Here is a 19,871-nt window from a genome sequence, read left to right as displayed (position 1 = left end):
ATCTGTTGTATATATTGTGAATGATATGGGCAATGTATAGTTGTATATAGTTTTTGTTGATGTTTGTACAGTGATCTTCTGTGGTTTGTATTGTTTGTCTATAAGATAATAAAATAAAAAGATTTTCAAAAAAAAAAAAAAAAAAGGACTCAGCCTCCCTGTCTCTGCTGACGGTAAAGCTCTGATGGGCTTCTTGCCCAAAGTTGTTTTTTAGTCAGCTCAGCTCTAGCTGCTTGACATTTTGGGTATGTGAAAGGTTCCCTTGAAGCTTTGGAAGCTTGCCAGCTGTTATATTCTCGGCAGGATATAACCCATATAGCTGAGGCTACTGCAGCAGTAAACATTCGCGCATCTACTGTTATGGTAAGTTCATCTTGGACAACTGTACTGTGTTGTATTAGAGCACATTTGTAGTAGCTATCCACTCCCTCCAACTGCCTCTTTGGATAAGCTGGGACTGTTACTGAGAATAGGAAATATGATTCTCCCTATTCAGCTTCCTACCGTTGTGATTGTCGTGAAGATCGACCATTTAGAAAATGGATGTCTGGAAGCAGAAAAGGCCATTATTTGAGTTAATGTCTGACATGTAAGTCCAGGATGGTAACAGCTGTTTACCTAAGACATGTTCTGTGAAATTCATAAACTATTCACTTTTGAATACTTGGGTGTTATGCTGAAAGTCCTTTTAGATGAGACGTTGTTTATTTGACATTCTACATTATGAGTTGCTGGTTAAGATGAACCATTTAATTCACTGTGTGTTGGCGTTCCCAGTGTCTACTAGGTCCTGCAGTATTGCTGTAACTTTGCTGCACTGTTTTTGCATAAACTTGCTATTTCCATCGTGATTTGCTATCCTGCAATTTGGGGTTTGATATTCTACAGTGTAAGGCATGATCAGACCTAGTATTTTGTTGCTGCTTCCTTCCAGGCAGCTTTTGATTTAATTTGGGACTGTTTTAGTCCTGATTGTACCTAATACTCTGAATCATCTGGTAGTAGGTTGTACATGGTCTCTGTGTGGCCTTTTTCTAATGGTTTGGCAGTGGATCAGCAACATGTAAAACAATGTTTGGCCTGATCAGCAAGTACAGATCATATCACGGTTTCTTTTTAATTGTAACATTGTGTTAATGAGCTTATTTCACTTAAATGTATATACAAGTGATTAGGAAGTAAGTTCTATAGTAAAGCAAAAAATTAAGTTGGAGTGTAAATCATACCTCTCAACCTCTTAACATAAGAACATGGACAAAATTTAAACTAGTGGGGAGACGAGCCCCAAAATAGGGACAGCTTTTAAATATCGTTGTTATAAATTTAGGGAGTTGCTAGAATAATGGTTTGTGTTAGCATTCATTTTCTGAGGGATACAAAGTCTGAAATTCAAATGTCAGCATTTAGTGACGTTAATCTTTATTGATTTGCCAGAAAATCACAAATTCTTTGAAGAATAGACAAAAATATAAGTGAAAAATGTGGGCATTCTGTGAAAATCTGTACAGTTGAGAAGTATGCTGTAAAGTAATATGTAGTGCACTTTCTGTGCAACAGAACACCAAGTAATCTTTACTGTGGCTGTGGCTATCATATCAGGATTCCTAGTTGGTGATTTCATGCAGCCTTGTTCCCAGCTACTCATGGTACTGTGCTGTTTCAGAATGAGTGCTGACTTCTAACAATTTCTATTGTGAATTTATGTAAATTGTTTTTCCCTTTGCTTGCTGTTCACTACCTTTTATTTGGAGTCAGACTGTATCGCTACACTATTACCACGTTTCTTGTTGTATTCACCATGCAGAGTCGTCGTAAATTAAAATCTGTATGACTGTAGCCTTTGAATAAAATTGTGTGTGTGTGTGTCTGTGTATGCATATATATATATATATATATATATATATATATATATATATATTTTGTATTATTTTTATAAAAATGCAAGTGTTTGTGTAATAAAACTGTAATCTCTCTCTAAATGATATATGCAACTGTGTCTTATTGTTGTGTATTTTATAGGTGTTTATACCAGTAGTGATGTGGCAGCACCTCTGCCAACTGCAGTCTGTAGTTCAAGTTGCAGTACCCCACTTTCTCCGTCAAATGCATCTCTTCAAGGTGTATCCCATTTGCAGCAGGCAGCAACATCATTATTGCCAGGCACTGCTCCTGTGACTACTGTTGCATCTACAACTCAGGTAAGGAATATTTCACTTAGGGTTGAATCGTGAAGATGTAGCAGAGCACTAAGTTGATTTTCAGAGCACAGTGTTTTCTGTAGGAATAATATAACCACAAAGGAACTTTGCAGTCTGATTAGTATCGAAACAAAAATATACAAATATCCAGGAATTATATTTTCAAAAGAAATTAAATAGTTGAACTAAGCAAGTGTATCTAAAGATGTTCTTAGTGTTTCACTGTTGCAGTCATCACACTTGGGTTATCTGCCTGCAGGTAGCCCTCAGTCGGCCCGAATACCAGAGTCTTTGGATTTCTGCTTCTGAGGCTGTCACCTCTTCCTTCCTCGCCTCGTCAGGGGTAAAAAACATGCAGCCGATGCCATTACATCAGCTTTTCTTGCCGCGTGGGAGCCTGAAGCAGGAGCAGTTTGCAGCTACCTGAAATTTTCATTTTTCAAGTTTCAAACCTGAAGTCTTCTAAAGCTAAGTACCCCATTGGGGATCCTATTTTCTTGCTCTAACTGATGTCAGGAAAAGTTAACGATTGTCTTGCCTGTGGGAAGCAAATACCTCACAGAGATTTTCATTCTTACTGCATCACCTGTTTAGGCCCAGACCACATCGTCCCTCGCTGTCAGTTTTGTGCCTTGTTCAATGCCCGAACTATTCTTTGTCGGGCTATTTTTGTCTCAATTCTTTCGCTGTCGTTCTCCGTATTCTGAAATGGCTTCAGTAAACCATCCGACTACCGATGATCTGAAAAAAGGCAAAGATAAAGAGACAGACCGCATAGGTCCAAAACTGCTGACTATGCTTCTGTTAAGCTAGTTGCCAGTCCGCCGGTACTCAGTGAGGTGCTTTTGCAGCCCCTGTTACCCACTTCTACAGATTTGCAGGCCTCTACTGAGACCCATTCTGAGTCCGGTATGCCACGAGATGCTTCTTCGACTGTAGAACCTATAGATGTCTCTGTCTTGGATGGGTCTGGAGCCACTGTGCATGCACCAGCTTCTGAGGCTGTATTCAGACCTTCCAATGTTCATATTAAACTGACTACTTCGTTAATGACTAAAACTACCAAATTTCTGAGGCACAGAGTTCGCACTACGCCTAGGAAACCGACGACCAAAGCGCATTCTCAAGCTCCCATGCCACAGAAACAAATGCTTAGAATGGTTGAAGACCTTATTAGTTTAGGGGAAGCCAGCCTTCCCCTCTAAAAGACAAAGAATTGATTTTTCTTCTGATTTTTCAGACCATGAGTCTGATGACTCTGACCCCTGTGATTACCAGGACATACCCTTATCTACCTATGAGGATTCAGATGCAGAGGATTCCATTCCCTCTGCCCCCCCCCCCCCACCCCAGAGGACTTTTCTTTCAGTGAAACCTTGCAATACCCTAAGACAGCATTTCTGCTGAGAATGCCAGGACTACCCACAGTCCAAAAAGAGACTCAGGGAATTTTTAGACTTGCCTCTAGCTATACCCCCTGTCCTGGATATTGTAGATGTATTCATGGAATCCAGCCTTACCCCTGATACTTTACCACCAGCTCCTAGAAAGCCTGACAGGTACTACAGAGAGGACCTGACTCTCTCAAATTTCTCTCTAAAAATCCCACTGTGGATTCAGAGACCATTTCCCAGGGACTTAAAGGTATTAAGGCTTCTACAGCCAAAAACCCTACCCCTTCAGACAGGGATTCTAGGGCTCTAGACAGATGGGATAAGAAGGTATATACCTCTGCAACTCTTGCCATCAGGGCTTTAAATTGCCAATTGCACATGTTGAAGTACCAGCAGCATATTATGGATCAAATTAAACACAAAATGTTGTTGATTCCTGATTGTGCAGAAAATAAAGACTTAATGCATTCTGCAAACCAAGTTGGTAAACATACTTTGCAGTATGGTTTTGATGCCTTAGAAGCATCTTGCAGGGCTACTTTCACTGGGTCTGTTCTGAGAAGGCATGTTTGGCTGAACAAATCTTGCCAGACCATGTCAAAGCAAAATTACTAGATGCTGCATTAAACCAAGAATGTTTGTTTGCTCAGACGCAGAAGTAGTTCTTAAAAAGATGGAGGAAAAAGCTAAATCTATGCAAACTGTTAAAGATTTCTTACAGTTACTGCCACCTAGATTCAGTAGGCATTGGCCTTCAAAAAACTGGTCTTTTCCAGTCCCTCCCAGACCTTCTCAGCCCAAACCCAGGGGCAACAGACCACAAAGACTACACTCTCAGGGTACGCACAGATCTAAACAATGGAGTGCTCCCTCCTCAAAAACCGGGAGTGGTAAGTCACCCCCTTATGTACAAAGTTCACAATGACTTGTCATTAATCCTTCCCAGTCATGCCCAAGTACTTGCAGCCCTAGGGGGAAAACTCGCCTTGCATGCAAAAAACCGGGAGTATATTACCCAGGACCGATGGGTCTTAAACATTGTATCCCAGGGATACAGATTCTATTTCACTCTCTGTCAACCCCAAGTGGATTGCCAGAACTTCCTCCAAACCAGTGGGCAGAGGCCCAAAAGCAAATACTTTCTCTTCTCAGTATCAGGGCTATTCAGCCTGTTCCAACAGAGCAAAGGGACAGGGTTTCTACTCCAGACTGTTCCTGGTGCCCAGGAAAGAATATTCTTGGTGCCCTATTCTGGATCTGTCAACTCTCAACACCTTCCTGGTGGTACCAAAATTCAAAATGCTTGCACTCCAGCAGCTCCTTCCTATGCCAGCCAAGGACTCCTGGCAAGTCACCCTAGACTTAAAGGAAGCTTATCTGCACTTCCCTTTGGCTTATCTACTGCGCCCAGGTATTCACAAAATGCCTGGCTCCAACCATTGCTTACTACAGACAGAGAAATGTTCAAATTTACCCATACTTGGACGATTGCCTGATTCAAGCGGACAGTCAGGAATTGCTACTTCAGCACCTGATGTTTGTAAAGAGACTCCTAACTTCTCTGGGGTATACCATCAATGAAAAGAAATCACATCTGGTACCCAACCAAAAGATTGTATTCGTGGGAACAAGCTTGAGCACACCTTCCCAGTTGGCATTCCTCACTCCAGAAAGGTAGGTTTATTTGACAACTTACTTAAAACTACTGGCCACCCAAACCCAGCTATCTGCAAGAAAAATACTGCAAGCCCTAAGGTTCATGGCCTCATGCATTTTACTAATTCCATGTGCAAGACTGCATATGAGGAAACTTCAGTGGTACCTAAAAAGTCTGTGATGTCAACATTCTCAGGACTGGAAACAGTGATTCCTATCATTCCTTGCCTAAGAACAGAGTTCCTTTGGTGGGCAGAGGCTTGCAACCACAAGAAGGGACTCCCTTTCTCTCAACCCCCCGCCACCCAAACCCTGACAACAGACACATCAGACTATGCGGGGGGGGGGGGGGGGGCTCACATGGCAGGCAAATGCATTCAAGGCAAATGGAGCCCAGGACAAATTCACTTGCATATCAATCAAAAAGAAATGTTAGCTGTACAGAATGCACTGACAGCCTTCAAATACCTTATCCTGCCAGGACAACTCCTGATAAAAACAGACAACACCACAGTTATGTGGTACATAAACAAGCAGGGAGGAACCCACTCCTACCCACTCTGCAGGTTAGCCATGGCTCTGTGGAACACAGCCTTAAGTAACCAAGTGTACCTGCAAGCTCAATTCCTGCCAGGCAAACAAAATTCACTTGCAGATGACTTAAGCAGAAATCTAATAGACCCACACGAGTGGAAACTGGAACCCAACTCATTCAGACCTCTAATACACAAGTGGGGGAGACACTGGAGGTGGACCTCTTCGCGTCCCCCCAAAACCATCAATTAAGCAAATTTTGCACCAGAAATCCCCACAGCCAAGCTTGGAAAGTGGATGCCCCAGCCTTTGCATGGGAAAATCTCTCAATCTATGCCTTTCCCCATCTGCCCCTCATTCCAAAAGTACTACTCAAGATCAAACAGGACAGGCCAAGGACTATCCTTATTGCACCAGACTGGCCATGCCAGCACAGGTACCAACTCCTACACAGTCTGACAGCAGTTGTCTGCACTTCCCTTTGGCTTATCTACTGCACCCAGGGTATTCACAAAGTGTCTGGCTCCAACCATTGCTTACTGCAGGCAGAGAAATATTCAAATTTACCCATACTTGGACGATTGCCTGATTCAGGCAGACAGTCAGGAATTGCTACTTCAGCACCTGATGTTTGTAAAGAGACTCCTAACTTATCTGGGGTATTCCATCAATGAAAAGAAATCACATCTGGTACCTAACCAAAAGATTGTATTCCTGGGAGCAAGCTTGAACACAACTTCCCAGTTGGCATTCCTCACTCCAGAAAAGCAGGTTTATTTGACAACTTACTTAAAACTACTGGCCACCCAAACCCAGCTATCTGCAAGAAAAATACTGCAAGCCCTAAGGTTCATGGCCTCATGCATTCTACTAATTCCATGTGCAAGACTGCATATGAGGAAACTTCAGTGGTACCTAAAAAGTCTCTGATGTCAACATTCTCAGGACTGGAAACAGTGATTCCTATCATTCCTTGCCTAAGAATAGAGTTCCTTTGGTGGGCAGAGGCTTGCAACCACAAGGGACTCCCTTTCTCTCAACCCCCTGCCACCCAAACAACAGACACATCAGACTATGCATGGGGGGCTCACATGGCAGGCAAATGCATTCAAGGCAAATGGAGCCCAGGACAAATTCACCTGCATATCAATCAAAAAGAAAAATTAGCCATACAGAATGCACTGACAGCCTTCAAATACCTTATCCTGCCAGGACAACTCCTGATAAAAACAGTTAACACCACAGTTATGTGGTACATAAACAAGCAGGGAGGAACCCACTCCTACCCACTCTGCAGGTTAGCCATGGCTCTGTGGAACACGGCCTTAAGTAACCAAGTGCACCTGCAAGCTCAATTCCTGGCAGGCAAACAAAATTCACTTGCAGACGACTTAAGCAGAAATCTAATAGACCCACACGAGTGGAAACTGGAACCCAACTCATTCAGACCTCTAATACACAGGTGGGGGAGACATTGGAGGTGGACCTCTTTGCGTCCCCCCAAAACCATCAACTAAGCAAATTGTGCGCAAGAAATCCCCACAGCCAAGCTTGGAAAGTGGATGCCCTAGCCTTTGCATGGGAAAACCTCTCAATCTATGCCTTTTCCCCTCTGCCCCTCATTCCAAAAGTACTACTCAAGATCAAACAGGACAGGGCAAGGACTATCCTTATTGCACCAGACTGGCCACGCCAGCACTGGTACCAACTCCTACGCAGTCTGACAGCAGTGACACCTTGGCACCTATGTCAGACTCCCTCTCTGCTATCCCAGCAGGAGGGACAGATTTTGCATCCTCAGCTGCAAAACCTGAACCTGGCAGCCTGGCTTATTCCCTGAATACATCATCAACAACCCTCAGCAAACAGGTGCTAGATGTTATTCTTGAGGCCAAGAGGACTAGTACAAGGAAATCCTATTCAGAAAAGTGGAAAAGATACTGTTCTTGGAACCAGTCTCAAGGAAAGGACACAGCCGTTCCCCACCTTACCTCAAATCCTAGATTACCTAGCAGAGCTGGTCCACAAAGGCCTATCCTTCTCATCAGTTAAGATTCATGCCTCTGCCATCTCAGCTCATTACAATACTGAGCCACCCCTCTTCTCTCACCGTCTGATCAAACAGTTCCTGAGAGGAGCTAACAATTTAAGACTCCCAAGGAGAGCTCCCACTTCTGCCTTGGACCTTAACTTTGTATTAGAGAAGCTCACGCTCCCCCCTTTTGAGCCTGCTGCTACAGCAGAGTTAAAATTCCTCTCTTGGAAAACAGCCTTATTGCTAGCCATCACTTCAGCAAGAAGAGTGTCTGAGTTACTGGCCCTTATGGCTGTGGAACCCTTCATTATCTTCAGGTTACCCTCCCTCCAGCCCCCTGTCTTTTCAATCGTTTCTACCTGTCCTCTCTTTTGGCCATATCTTATGGAAATGGTATTTACTTTTTACTGGAGGTGTTCCAAACCATGTGATTGCTTCCTATTTTGGGGGCTCCTGACATCTGGGGCAAGAAAATCTGATGTAATGGCATCGGCTGCACGTTTTATACCCCTGATGACCTGACGTCATGGAAGAGGTGACAGCATCCGATGCAGAAATCCCAAAACTCTGATATTCGGGCCTACTGAGGGCTACCTGCAAGCAGATAACCCATGTGTGATGACTGCAACAGTAAATACACTCGAACATCTACATTTATATTAAGTGTACACAACTGTACTTCTATTACCTTCAGAGAACCTGAAATTTACTGTCCATTGTTTTACCTTAGTAATAAAAAACAAGCAGTTGTGGATGCTTATGTTCCTTGTGTGAACACAGGCATGTTATGTAATGAGCAGATGCAGAGTATGTATGCAAAATGATTCAGAAGCATAAGGAATGGGTAAAGAATCTTAACTTATCCATACTGAAGTATAGAAGATTTTGGTTCAGCAAAGATGTAGCAAAGGGTGGAATAAACTCCTTGGTAAACATATAGTATGTAGACTTTTGTGATCATTTAATAAACACAATTGATTTGTTTTTGAACAAAAATTCTTTACATTATGGGTTGGATGCTACAGACATAGATTTGCTCACCTTGCTTAAAAGTGAACTGAAGTAAACTGTAATAATTTAAGTAACATGTCTTTCATATAAAGAGAGAGAGAGTCTTTTACTGGGAGATAATTTGACAGATATTTCGCAGTCTTTCTGATTAAACTTGTAAGTGTGAAATATCTGAGAGTGTAATCCAAAGAACAGCCAGTTCTAACTTTGGGGGCTGAGCTCTCGTGATAGCTTGTTGTTCTTAAATGTATGTCTTCACTTATTTGCTTTCAGTAGGGTTGGGAAGCATTCTGAAGTTTGAGATGATATGGACTTTTATATTTTTGCCATTTTCCACACTTTTTCTCTAGTGTGCATTAGCATTCTAACCTTTTTTTGTGTAGCCAAATTGCATTATTTGTTTCTAGTCTCTTCCGTGCAAAGCTGTTTTAGGATATTTAGGAAAGTTGTATTGAGTTCATTTACAACATCATCTAAGGGTAGGATTTTTAGGATGGTCCAGTTAATAGATGATAGGGTAGTAATGAATATTTCTCTGTTAAACTTGGACAGGTTGTGTGTTGTTTCATAAACATGCTGTTTAAGTGGATGTGTGAGATGTCTGGTTGTATAGACTGGGAGATGGTCATTGAGAGAGCCTGACATTGTACCTGTGGTGGTGAATTTGCTAGGGTCTGATACTAGGATCCAGTCTAATAAGGAATTTGATGTATTGCTTATAATGTGTGGGACTATAAATTAGGTCTGTAAAACCGTACAAGTTAGTGTTGGATGTAGGGGAAGTTGGAGGTTATGCCCAACCATTTAATACTGACATCACCTTGTAATATTTTTTCTTGTGGAATTGTTATGGATATCTAATGTAGAGTATCTTCCAGTGTAGTTGTGTTGTCACCAGGAGGAATGTAAAGGGCAGCAATGCATATTTGTTTATTTTTAAGAAAGTAATAAGGTGCTCTGCTGAATTGAATGTTAGTATTGGTTTGTTGTAGGAGGAAATGAGGTGATTGATAAATATTAAATGCAATGCCACCACCTTTCCTCCTTATACGATCATAACGGATGATATAGCTGGGGGGTGTTATTTTTAAGAAACTTTTGTTGGGTTTAAGCTATGTTTCAGTTATAGCAAGGATATCAGACTTGTTGGATAATCCAGGCATGTAGTTTAATAGTTTTATTTCTTATGCTTCTAATATTTATGAAAGCAAAAGTTAGATTACTTAGTTAGATAAACTTCTCCAAGTCACCAAAGCAAAAAACGAAGCAGGTGAAACTCTCAACTGCAACTACATTTCCAAATTTGGAATACCTTGCCAAATTCTCTAATCACTACACCCACAACTAAACAGTTCAAAAAGCTTATAAAAACCCACCTTGTGGCTCTGCTCTTTGTAACACCCCAGGGTAAGCTCCTCCCCCATTTCCCCTGCTCCTTAATCCCCCTTTTGACCCGTCATCCTCCACTATACTACATCACTTTAGAAAACCTGAACTCTATTTCTCCCTGTAAAACATCTGAGGCACCCCAACCTTTCATCCTGGTCTCTCTATTTGAATTGTCACTATGTAAACTTTGTACATTGCTCATAACTACAGATGTAATGTGATCCTATCTCGCCTGCATTCAATACTGATGGGCTCGGAGCCAAGAATTGGCTCCGATTCGGCCGTTCTAACTAGCATGAAGTCTCTCATTGGCTGGGCCAACCCTATAACCCAGGATGCACCACTCCCAAAACCCCAGATCTCGTTTGCCGCTCTTGGAGTATCGACGTGGTCTCAACTTGGCTGTGGCTAAGTACCCTCTTTTGTGAATTGTGATATCTCATAGCAGTTTTCTGTAGGAGAATTTATATTCAAAAACTATTTTCATAGCTACGTTATGGTAATTGACTTGTTTGAGTGGGATTGTTGATTCTTGTTGTGTGGTGATGTTTGGCGGGCTAGGCCCGTTTTAGAGGGCCTTTGCCCTATCTTGTGTCTTGGCGTTTAACTTAGAGCCGCGCCCCCCCCAGTGTTTAACTTGTGTTTGTGTATCATGTCTACCAAAGATAAAGAACATAAGCCATCGGGCTTTAAAAAATGTGCAAGGTGTAGTTATAAAATGTCTTTGACAGACGGTCACGCGATTTGCGTATACTGCCTTGGCGCCAAACACTTGCAAGAATCTTGCAGTGCCTGTCATGCTTTCTCTTCGATAGTTTTGCAGGAGAGAAAAAATAAACTTATCCTGAAGGGTTTAATTAAACCCTCCTTTGAGGAAGCTGTTTCTTCTCCCTCTGAAAAGTCCAGGGCTAAGTCGAAAAAGAAGTCCCCGGCTCCGTCCTCTTTTTCGGAGCCGCCGGAGAAAAGATCCAGGTCGATGTCCCCTTCCTCGGCTCCACTGGTCTCGGAGCCGTTGGCTATGGGGTCTAAAGCTGTGTCTCCTTCCTCAGCTCCATTGGTCTCGGAGCCGCAGGATTCAGGGTCTGCAGCAGGGTCCACTGTCTCGGTTCCATTGGTTTCAGAGCCGCAGGTAATACTTTCCATTTCGGAGCCGGCTTCTTCAGTTCCACAGCTTTCGGCGTCAAAGGAGGTTTCGGTGCTTCTCGAGCCTGCTTCGGCTCCGATCATCTTGGAGCCGATTCGGAACCGTTCTCCTAGTCGTGTCTCGGATCCGATGGGAAAGGTTTCTCGACCCCCTTCTGTCTCCTCCAGGTCCTCCAGGTTATCTGATTCGGACGTAGATAGGGTGATCCAGAGACTCCTACAGTCGCCAGTGTTATCTAAATTATTTTCGGCTCCAGCCAAGTCGGCTCCAGAGACCACCACAGTATCGGTTCCATTCCTTCCTCCTCCGACATCCTTGGTGTTGTTGGAGTCGGAGAGTGCTGAGTCGAGTGATGTCCTTGGGTCAGTTCCGAGACCTCCCACCAGTCTTTCGGTTCTGGCCTCAGCTCCAAACTTCTCTATTCCTTCTGCAGGTTTCGGTACTCGGGGGTCCTCAGTCGGGCCAGAGGGTGATACATCGGGACTACTGACTTCGGTTCCAAGTCTCCCCCTTGGTGCTTCGGCTAGGGGAACCCCGAATCCGGTCATGGTTTCTGAGACGGGCCTTTCCTCTGATTTGGGGGGACCCGCCTTCGAAGCTATGAGGAGCGCACTGGCCAAGTCCTTAGTGACTTCACCTGAATCGGCATCTCCCTCCCTGGACACTACGACTAGAGTTTCTGGCGACCCTCTATCTCTGGACAGTGGGGCTCCAAGTCCTGAGAATACCTCCATGTGTGGTCCCCTGCTTTCTGAAGGCCCTTCAGAGTCCGTGCCTGAAGAGCCTCCCAGAAAGAAGCTTTGTAAGAGGAAGCACCTGGACTCCCCAGATGAGTCTGTCACCTTGGACACCGACCTCAATGATGCAGAAGGGTTCCCAAAGTCGTCCTCTGATGATGTCTCGTTCTCCGATATCCTGGAGATCTTGAGAAAGCGAGGCGACTGGCCATCCAAAAACCCTTCTGAGGAGGAGTCAGTCTTCCTCAAGGCCTTCGGAGCCCAGCCTTCCGCCTCTTGGGTGTCTCCACCCTTCGATGAATTATTGGATCTTATTTGTCGAAGGGTGTGGGAACACACTGTCTCTGTGGAGCCAGTTCCTAGCCGCCCCAATAAATTCCTATCAGCACCTCCTGGAAAAGATTTTTTGACCAAGGGATTTCCTGTGGATGCCATGGTGGTGGTGTCTGCCACTCAGCAGGACGTGGCAGAGGCTTCTACTTCCATCCATCCTCTTAATAAGGAGTCTAGGAGCATGGATAGGTATGGGAAGCGTACCCTGTCTTCAGCGACCTTTACTTTGCGGTCGCTAAATTACTTGTGTAATTTTGCGGAGGCTTTCAAGTCTTCTTTCACGGACGCCCCTTTCGACGGGTCCTCCCTTTTTGGACCCAAAGTGAAAGACACCCTCACGAGATGTGAGCAGGAGGGCAAGACTTTGCCGTTGGGGCCCGTTTTTCTCTCCCCACTAGACCTTATCCCAAGGCTGAGAGTGGGGGGGGAAATGTGGTTCAGAAAGTCTCAAAAGTCTTCCCTTGCCCATCAGAATGAACTCCCCTCCTGAGGCAGAAGAGGGGGAAATTACTCCGGAAGACGTCGACCCAGAGGCGGCGGAGGCCCCCGCAATACAGGAAACCACGAATCCTTTTGTGGCTCCTCCTTCCAGCATCCCTGAGGGATTACCCGATTGTGCGTCTCTGGAGCCAGTCGGGGGTCGCTTTTCGGAGCATCTTCAGGCCTGGGAATCCATCACTCAGGATCAATGGGTGCTTCGAATCATCGCCGGAGGTTATACCATTCCCTTCATCCGTTCTCCCCCACCATCAAAAAGAATCCCGGACGTTCCACCCAGTCAACGGGATCAAGCAGCACTAGAAATCTCAAAGCTGATAAGAAAAGGAGCCATCCAATCAGTCCCCGCAGACCAGATCGGATCAGGAACTTACTCAAGATTATTTTTGGTGCCGAAAAGTACAGGGGACTTGAGACCCATTCTGGATCTCAGCCGTTTAAACCGCTTTGTGAAAAAGTCCAAGTTCCGAATGGTTACATTACAATCCATTCTCTCCTTGCTGGAGAAAGGAGTATGGATGTGCTCCATAGATCTCAAGGACACCTATTTATCACATCAAGATAAACAAGGCCTCCAGGCATCATTTACGCTTCCGGCTGGGAGCCAGTCATTTCCAATTCCGGGCCTGCCCTTTGGTTTCACCACAGCCCCCAGGGTGTTTACCAAGTGTTTGGCAGTGGTGACGGCTCACCTGAGACGTCTAGGATTCCAGGTGTTTCCTTATCTAGATGACTGGCTCCTCACCGCCCCCACCAGGCATCTACTTCTTCAAGCCATGAGAACCACCTTTAAATGGGGACATCTGTTAGGAATTACCTTCAATTGGGCAAAATCTGTATTGCTGCCATCACAGCGTGTTGCCTTTATCGGCGCAGAGCTAGACTCTGTAGAGATGCGAGCATTCCTACCATTAGACAGAATAAAGGTGTTACAGGCTCAAGTTCTGGCCTTATTACCCTGCAGAAAAGCTCAAGCCAGAACAGTTCTGCAGTTGTTGGGAACAATGGCGGCTACCATCCTTCTAGTCCCTCTTGCCAGGTTGCACATGCGAATACTTAAATGGCTCCTTTCGCCCAGTGGTCATATCAGGATCTGCCCTTGTTCCATCCGGTTTTCATTACGGAGAGATGCAGACAAGATCTTCGTTGGTGGCTTCTCCCCTCCAATCTGAATCAAGGAAGATCGCTCATCCCCCTGTCCCCCGTTGCCACAGTAACCACGGACACCTCCCAGATGGGGTGGGGGGGACATTACCTGGGCAGGACGGTTCAAGGTACGTGGCAAGATCACGAGACTCACTTGATTATCAATGTTCTGGAGATGAGAGCAGTGCTTCTAGCGTTGCAGGCACTCCACAGCTTTCTTCCCCAGGGAACTATTGCAATTCTTTCCGACAATATGTCGGTTGTCTGGTATCTGAACAAACAGGGGGGAACCAAGTCCTATCCCCTTTGCAGGGAAGCCATGAGAGTGTGGAGCTGGGCTATCGCTTCCCAGTGCTTTCTAGTGGCAACGCACATTCTGGGGAAGTCCAACGTGATTGGAGACATGCTGAGCAGAGCTATTCTGATGCCTCACGAGTGGTCCCTGAACGATCGAGTGGCGGCTCAGATATTCTCCAAGTGGGGTCTTCCCTGCTGCGACCTCTTTGCCAGTCCCCTCAATGCGAAGTGCAGAAATTATTTCACTCTAATCCCTCCTCAAGGGGAGCTGCCCAGGGATGCTCTAGTCCACGATTGGCCCTCCGGTCTGCTCTACACCTTTCCTCCGGTCCGTCTCTTGCCAAGAGTGATTCAGAAGGCAATCTACGCGGGAAGCAGCATGATTTTGATAGCACCACTCTGGCCCCGTCAAGTTTGGTTCCCCTTCCTTCGGAAATATGCGGTGGATGGGCCTTGGATCCTGGACCCAGCTCCAGACCTATTGACTCATCAGTCGGGACAGCCTCATCCATCCCTCCGAACTCTCAGACTCGCTGCTTGGCTACTCCACTTCCTTCCTTAGACAGCATAAACTTACCCCGGAGGTACTACAGATTCTGCCCTCCTCTCATAAGTCTTCTACTAGAAAGATTTACTCTAGTAAATGGAAGAGGTTTGCTATTTGGGCTGAGCAGCGTGACCTTAATCCCCTCACAGCCCCTGTGTCAGCGGTGTTGGATTTCTTGGCAACACTTTTTAGACAGGGTTCCGCTGTCTCCACTATAAAGGTTCAATTGGCAGTGATCTCTAATTATCATGTAGCTCATGAGCCTTCCCTCATGGGTCATAAGCTGTGTAAAGCCTTTCTAAAAGCAGCCTGGTTAATTCGCCCCCCGATTTCGCAATCCGTTCTACCATGGGACTTAAATATGGTGCTTGGAGCTTTGACGTCTCCTCCCTTCGAACCTGCAGCCACTTTCGAATTAAAATTCTTATCATGGAAGACTGCATTTTTGGTAGCCATTACTTCAGCTAGAAGGGTATCGTAGGTTCAAGCCCTTTCTGTCAAGCCTCCTTATTTGATTTTTCACAATGACAAAGTATCTCTAAGACTAAATCCTTCCTTTCTCCCTAAGGTGTCTTCTGTATTTTGTCTCCAACAGGCTATTGAGCTACCAGTCTTTTTTCCACAATTCTCCAACAAAGCAGAATACATTTCACCAGTTGGATGTACATAGACAATTGAGGTTTTATTTGAATAGGACACAACAGGAGAGAAAATCAGACCAGTTGTTTGTGTCCTTTTCGGACAACAGAATTGGCAGATCTGTAACCAAGGCAACTATCGCTAGGTGGATTAGGGATTGCATCTCATTCATTTATGCATTGAAGGGTAGGAATCTTCCCTTTCCAGTGAAGGCGCATTCTACCAGGGCTATGGCAACTTCAGTGGCCTTTCACGCTAGGCTGTCCATGGATGAGATTTGTGCAGCGGCTACTTGGACTTCTCCACATACCTTTATTTCTCATTATAAATTGGACATGGCATCTAGAGGTCGTGCTTCCTTTGGTTCCACAGTGCTCAGGAGTGTTTTCCAGTGAGCTTCCCAGGATTTAGGTGCTAGGGACGCTGTCCCATCAGTATTGAATGTAGGCGAGATAGGATCACATTACATCTCTTAGTTATGTACTTACCATAACGATAGATGTATGTGATCCATCTCCTACATTCTTCTCTCCACCCTCCTTCCCCCTTCCTGTTGGATTTGGAGGAGACAAGTATTGTTTGATTCCCATGAGGATATTATTTTTTCTCTCCTCTTACACTTGTCTCTTGTGTGTTCTGTGGGTAGAAGAATGTGTTGGGGGCAAACTAGATCTGGGGTTTTGGGCATGGTGCATCCTGGGATATAGGATTGGCCCAGCCAATGAGAGACTTTGTGCTAGTCAGAACGGCCGAGTTGGAGACGATTCTCTGCTCCAAGCCCATCAGTATTGAATGTAGGCGAGATGGATCACATACATCTATCATTATGGTAAGTACATAACTAAGAGTTTCACATGGTATTTAATGTGGAAGGGAATTGTCTTGATTTTGGTTGTGATAGGTGGGGCCAGGATTAAGGTGAATGTCTCTTCCTAGGAGGATGTAATATATTAGGGTATTATTGATTCTTGTATTTGGAGAGCATTTTACCACTTCATTTTATTTTGATTTGAGATTAATTGGAGTTATTCAGTCTGTATTTGGGATAAAGGTGTGGCATGTCATTAAATAGGTTTGGTGCGATGTGTGAAGACTTTAGGGTGGAAACATAGATGGGTGGTTGGGACAGAGTTGAAGAGATGCAGAGAGCTGTTATTGAGTCGTGGTAGGATGGGAGATGGGTAAGTAAAAGAATTTGTATTTTATCGAAAGCAGTTAGTGGGGAAGTATGAATCAAGAAGTTGCAATGTTGTAAGATATTTAGTTGTGGTGGATTCTGAAAGCTGGTAGAAGGAAGTCTCTTCTATGAAGGAAGACAGTTGCTCCGGCCTTCCCTTACATTTCTGAAAGGTAAGAAATAGAGGAGTCTGAAAAGATAGAGTATGAGGATGTAGTTAAGATAGGAAGTAGTAAGGGCTTATATGGAGAAAGTAGAAATTAAATTTGGGATAATAATAGATTGGTACCAATGGGGAGGATCTGAGTATGAGTAGATATAATGTAAATCAGTGTGGGAGAGAGTAAGGTTGTTGGGAATGATGGTAAATGTTGGATGGACATTGGGAAATAGGAAAATAGAAACGTAAGTGTATGTATGATAGTAGTAAAGGTATTTGGAGAGGGCTAGGGAATGGATATCACTGGTGAAATCCGTATGTGGAAATCATAAAATTAGAGTAAGAGGGGTGGGTGGCGGTTGGGAGTCGAGAAGGGAAGTAGAGTGTAGTAGGCTTCCCACCCTCTGATCAGTTATTACAAGGAGCAATCAGTTTATAGACTTACAGAACAATTAACAAGGAGGTACAAAGTAGAACAGGTTTTCTTTCGCTTACTGAGTGCAGAAACCAGGAAGCTAGGGAGATTAAGAAACTGGATTATGCAATGTACTCTATTGGTTAAGAGAAAGGACAGTGTCCAACTTAGAAAGTGGTCTTTAGAATGCAATGAATGCTCATTTGGTGGGGGGGGGGGGTCACAGCCACCTTCCAGCACAGTGCAGGCATATATTTGATAAGTTCAAGTTAATACACAGCAGGACTCTTCATGTTAAGCATGCTTACATTGCAAAATGGCAGTATTTTCAGTGAAAACTTTCAAGAGTAGGGCCTCGTGGCAAAGCTGCTGCAGTATCAGGGTCAGGGATGAATATAGTGGCCACAGGCTCTGAAAGAAAAGATAAAAGCTGTATTAAACTCTAATATTATATAAAGACAGTAATGTTAATACTTATTCCTAGAGATGGAGGAAGGACACAGTGAGTCAGAGCAAGAGAATATGTGGTATTGTAAGATTGGAGAGGTCGTAATAAATTTATGAAATTAAGGTCAAAATAGGTTTAGCAGGACATGTAATGATAGAGAACTATAGTAATACAGTGTATAGAGCTGTATATATTATCTGAACATAGCACTACACTGATAAGCACAGTATAAATCCTTCATTTAGGAAGCATTCATTGGATTAACCAGTACATCAGAAGAGTGTTATATATGTTACACTTTTAGAAACTACTAGGTTCTGGCTGGTGTGATTCTCAAACAATCTGGAAATATATAGCTGATTGATAAGTATATTTCTTAGCATTTTAACCTTTCAGAGTTCTGCATTGTCTTAATTTTGCCTGACTGAAGTATTGTTTGACTGAATTATTTGATATATTTTCTGGCATTATATTATGTTTCTCATCTGTCCTGAAACTGTTTTCCCCCCTCCCTCCCACCTACCCACCCTATTCTTGTAGATTTCTTATAGCTGGTGGCTTTGCAGCTGCCCACCCCTACTGTAAATTTGATCTGGGACACCCCTCCCAGTCTCATGTTCACTCTACTTAATACAGAGAGAACATTTGAGAAGGCCAACCCACTTAGGTTTTTAACCTCTGCTCCTCCTTCCTCTCTCCTTGCACTTTACTTAAAAAAAAAAAAAAAAAAAAAAAAAAAAAGAACTTTAGCCTGATTAAATTGTAACTGTTATTCTAAGCCTTTCGGTATAAGCACTTGGGCTTTAGACCAGCTGTTTTACATTGAGAAGGTTTGTGGTCTTCACTGGTGTGGCAAGACAGGTATCTTACATCCTTCTAAATTGGGAATTGCTGTTTGAAGGCTCAGTGTCTGTTATTCTAAAAGTGAATTAGTTCTGGTTTAAGCATTTGGGCTTCAGGCCAGTTATTTTACATTAAGAAGGTTTGTGGTCTGCACTCTTGTGGGAGGAGAGGTTAGATTCTGCCCTTCTGAGCTGGGAATTTCTGGTTAAAGGAATATGGTGCCTGCTTATTTGAACTGTTTATTTCTAAAATTGGTGTGCCTTGTTTGCTGTAGCATAGACCAGATTCAGGCATGCTGAATCTAGCTTTGTTTGTATAACTTGAGCACTAATCCAGGCCATCTTTTTTGGAAACGATTCCCCTGCACCCTAGTGGCAGGAGTGTGCAGATAAAACTTGTCTGGTTGAAGACTGCTGGAGCAGGGCTCAGTTTTGAGCTTTTACTGGTTAATTGGTTAATTTGTTTAAATCAGTTTGCTCATTTTCTATTGTCATATAAACAAGATTGCACTTTATATATCTGCTTTTACTGTATTTGTGTTTCTTCCTATTTTATTGCATTTATTCTGCTGCATTTATTATTGCTTGTTAGTAGCCTGATTAAATTGTAACTGTTATTCTAAGTATTTGGTTGAGACACTTGGCTTCAGACCAATTGTTTTACATTAAGAAGGTTTATGGTCTGCACTGTTGTGGCAGGACAGGTAGCTTACATCCTTCTAAGTTGGGCGTTGCTGATTGAAGGCTTAGTGTCTGTTATTCTAAGTGTATTAGTTCTGGTTTAAGCACTAGGGCTTCGGGCCAGTTATTTTACATTAAGAAGGTGTGGTCTGCACTCTTGTGGGAGGAGAGGGTCGATTCTGCCCTTCTGAGCTGGGAGTTTCTGGTTAATGTCTTATTGTGCCTGCTTATTTGAACTGTTTCTTTCTGAAATTTATACGCCTTGTTTGCTGTGGCATAGATTAAATTCAGACCTGCTGAACCTAGATTTATTTGTATAACTTGAGCACTAATCCAGACCATCTTTTTTTGGAAAAGGTTCCCCTGCACCCTAGTGGTAGGAGTGTGCAGTTAGAACTTGTCTGATCGAAGACTGCTGGAACGGGGCTCAGTTTTTTGCTTTTTATTGGTTAATTTGTTTAAATCAGTTTGCTCATTTGCTACTGTTATATTAAAAAAAATGCACTTTATGCATTGCCTCTTAGCTAGGGTTAAACAGTTCCTGGCGCCATAAAGTCTGCTATTTATATTTTCCCTTAGAACTAGACAGT

General features: G+C 43.7%; 1 protein-coding gene across 1 annotated transcript in view; it reads left to right on the top strand.

Moving 5' to 3' along the window:
- Positions 1 to 19,871, top strand: part of MLLT10 (MLLT10 histone lysine methyltransferase DOT1L cofactor) — a 2,165,838-nt gene that overhangs the window by 1,553,802 nt on the left and 592,165 nt on the right. Inside the window, exon 6 of the mRNA XM_044065494.1 lies at positions 2,020 to 2,198. Coding sequence (XP_043921429.1) covers positions 2,020 to 2,198 — 179 coding nt within the window. The remainder of the gene's footprint in view (positions 1 to 2,019; positions 2,199 to 19,871) is intronic.

This window comes from Protopterus annectens, chromosome 3.part0, assembly GCF_019279795.1.
Source record: "Protopterus annectens isolate FY-2018-M chromosome 3.part0, PAN1.0, whole genome shotgun sequence".
Lineage (NCBI taxonomy): Eukaryota > Metazoa > Chordata > Ceratodontiformes > Protopteridae > Protopterus > Protopterus annectens.
The sequence above is the reverse complement of the archived record's forward strand: the minus strand, read 5'-3'. Positions and strand labels throughout refer to the sequence as shown.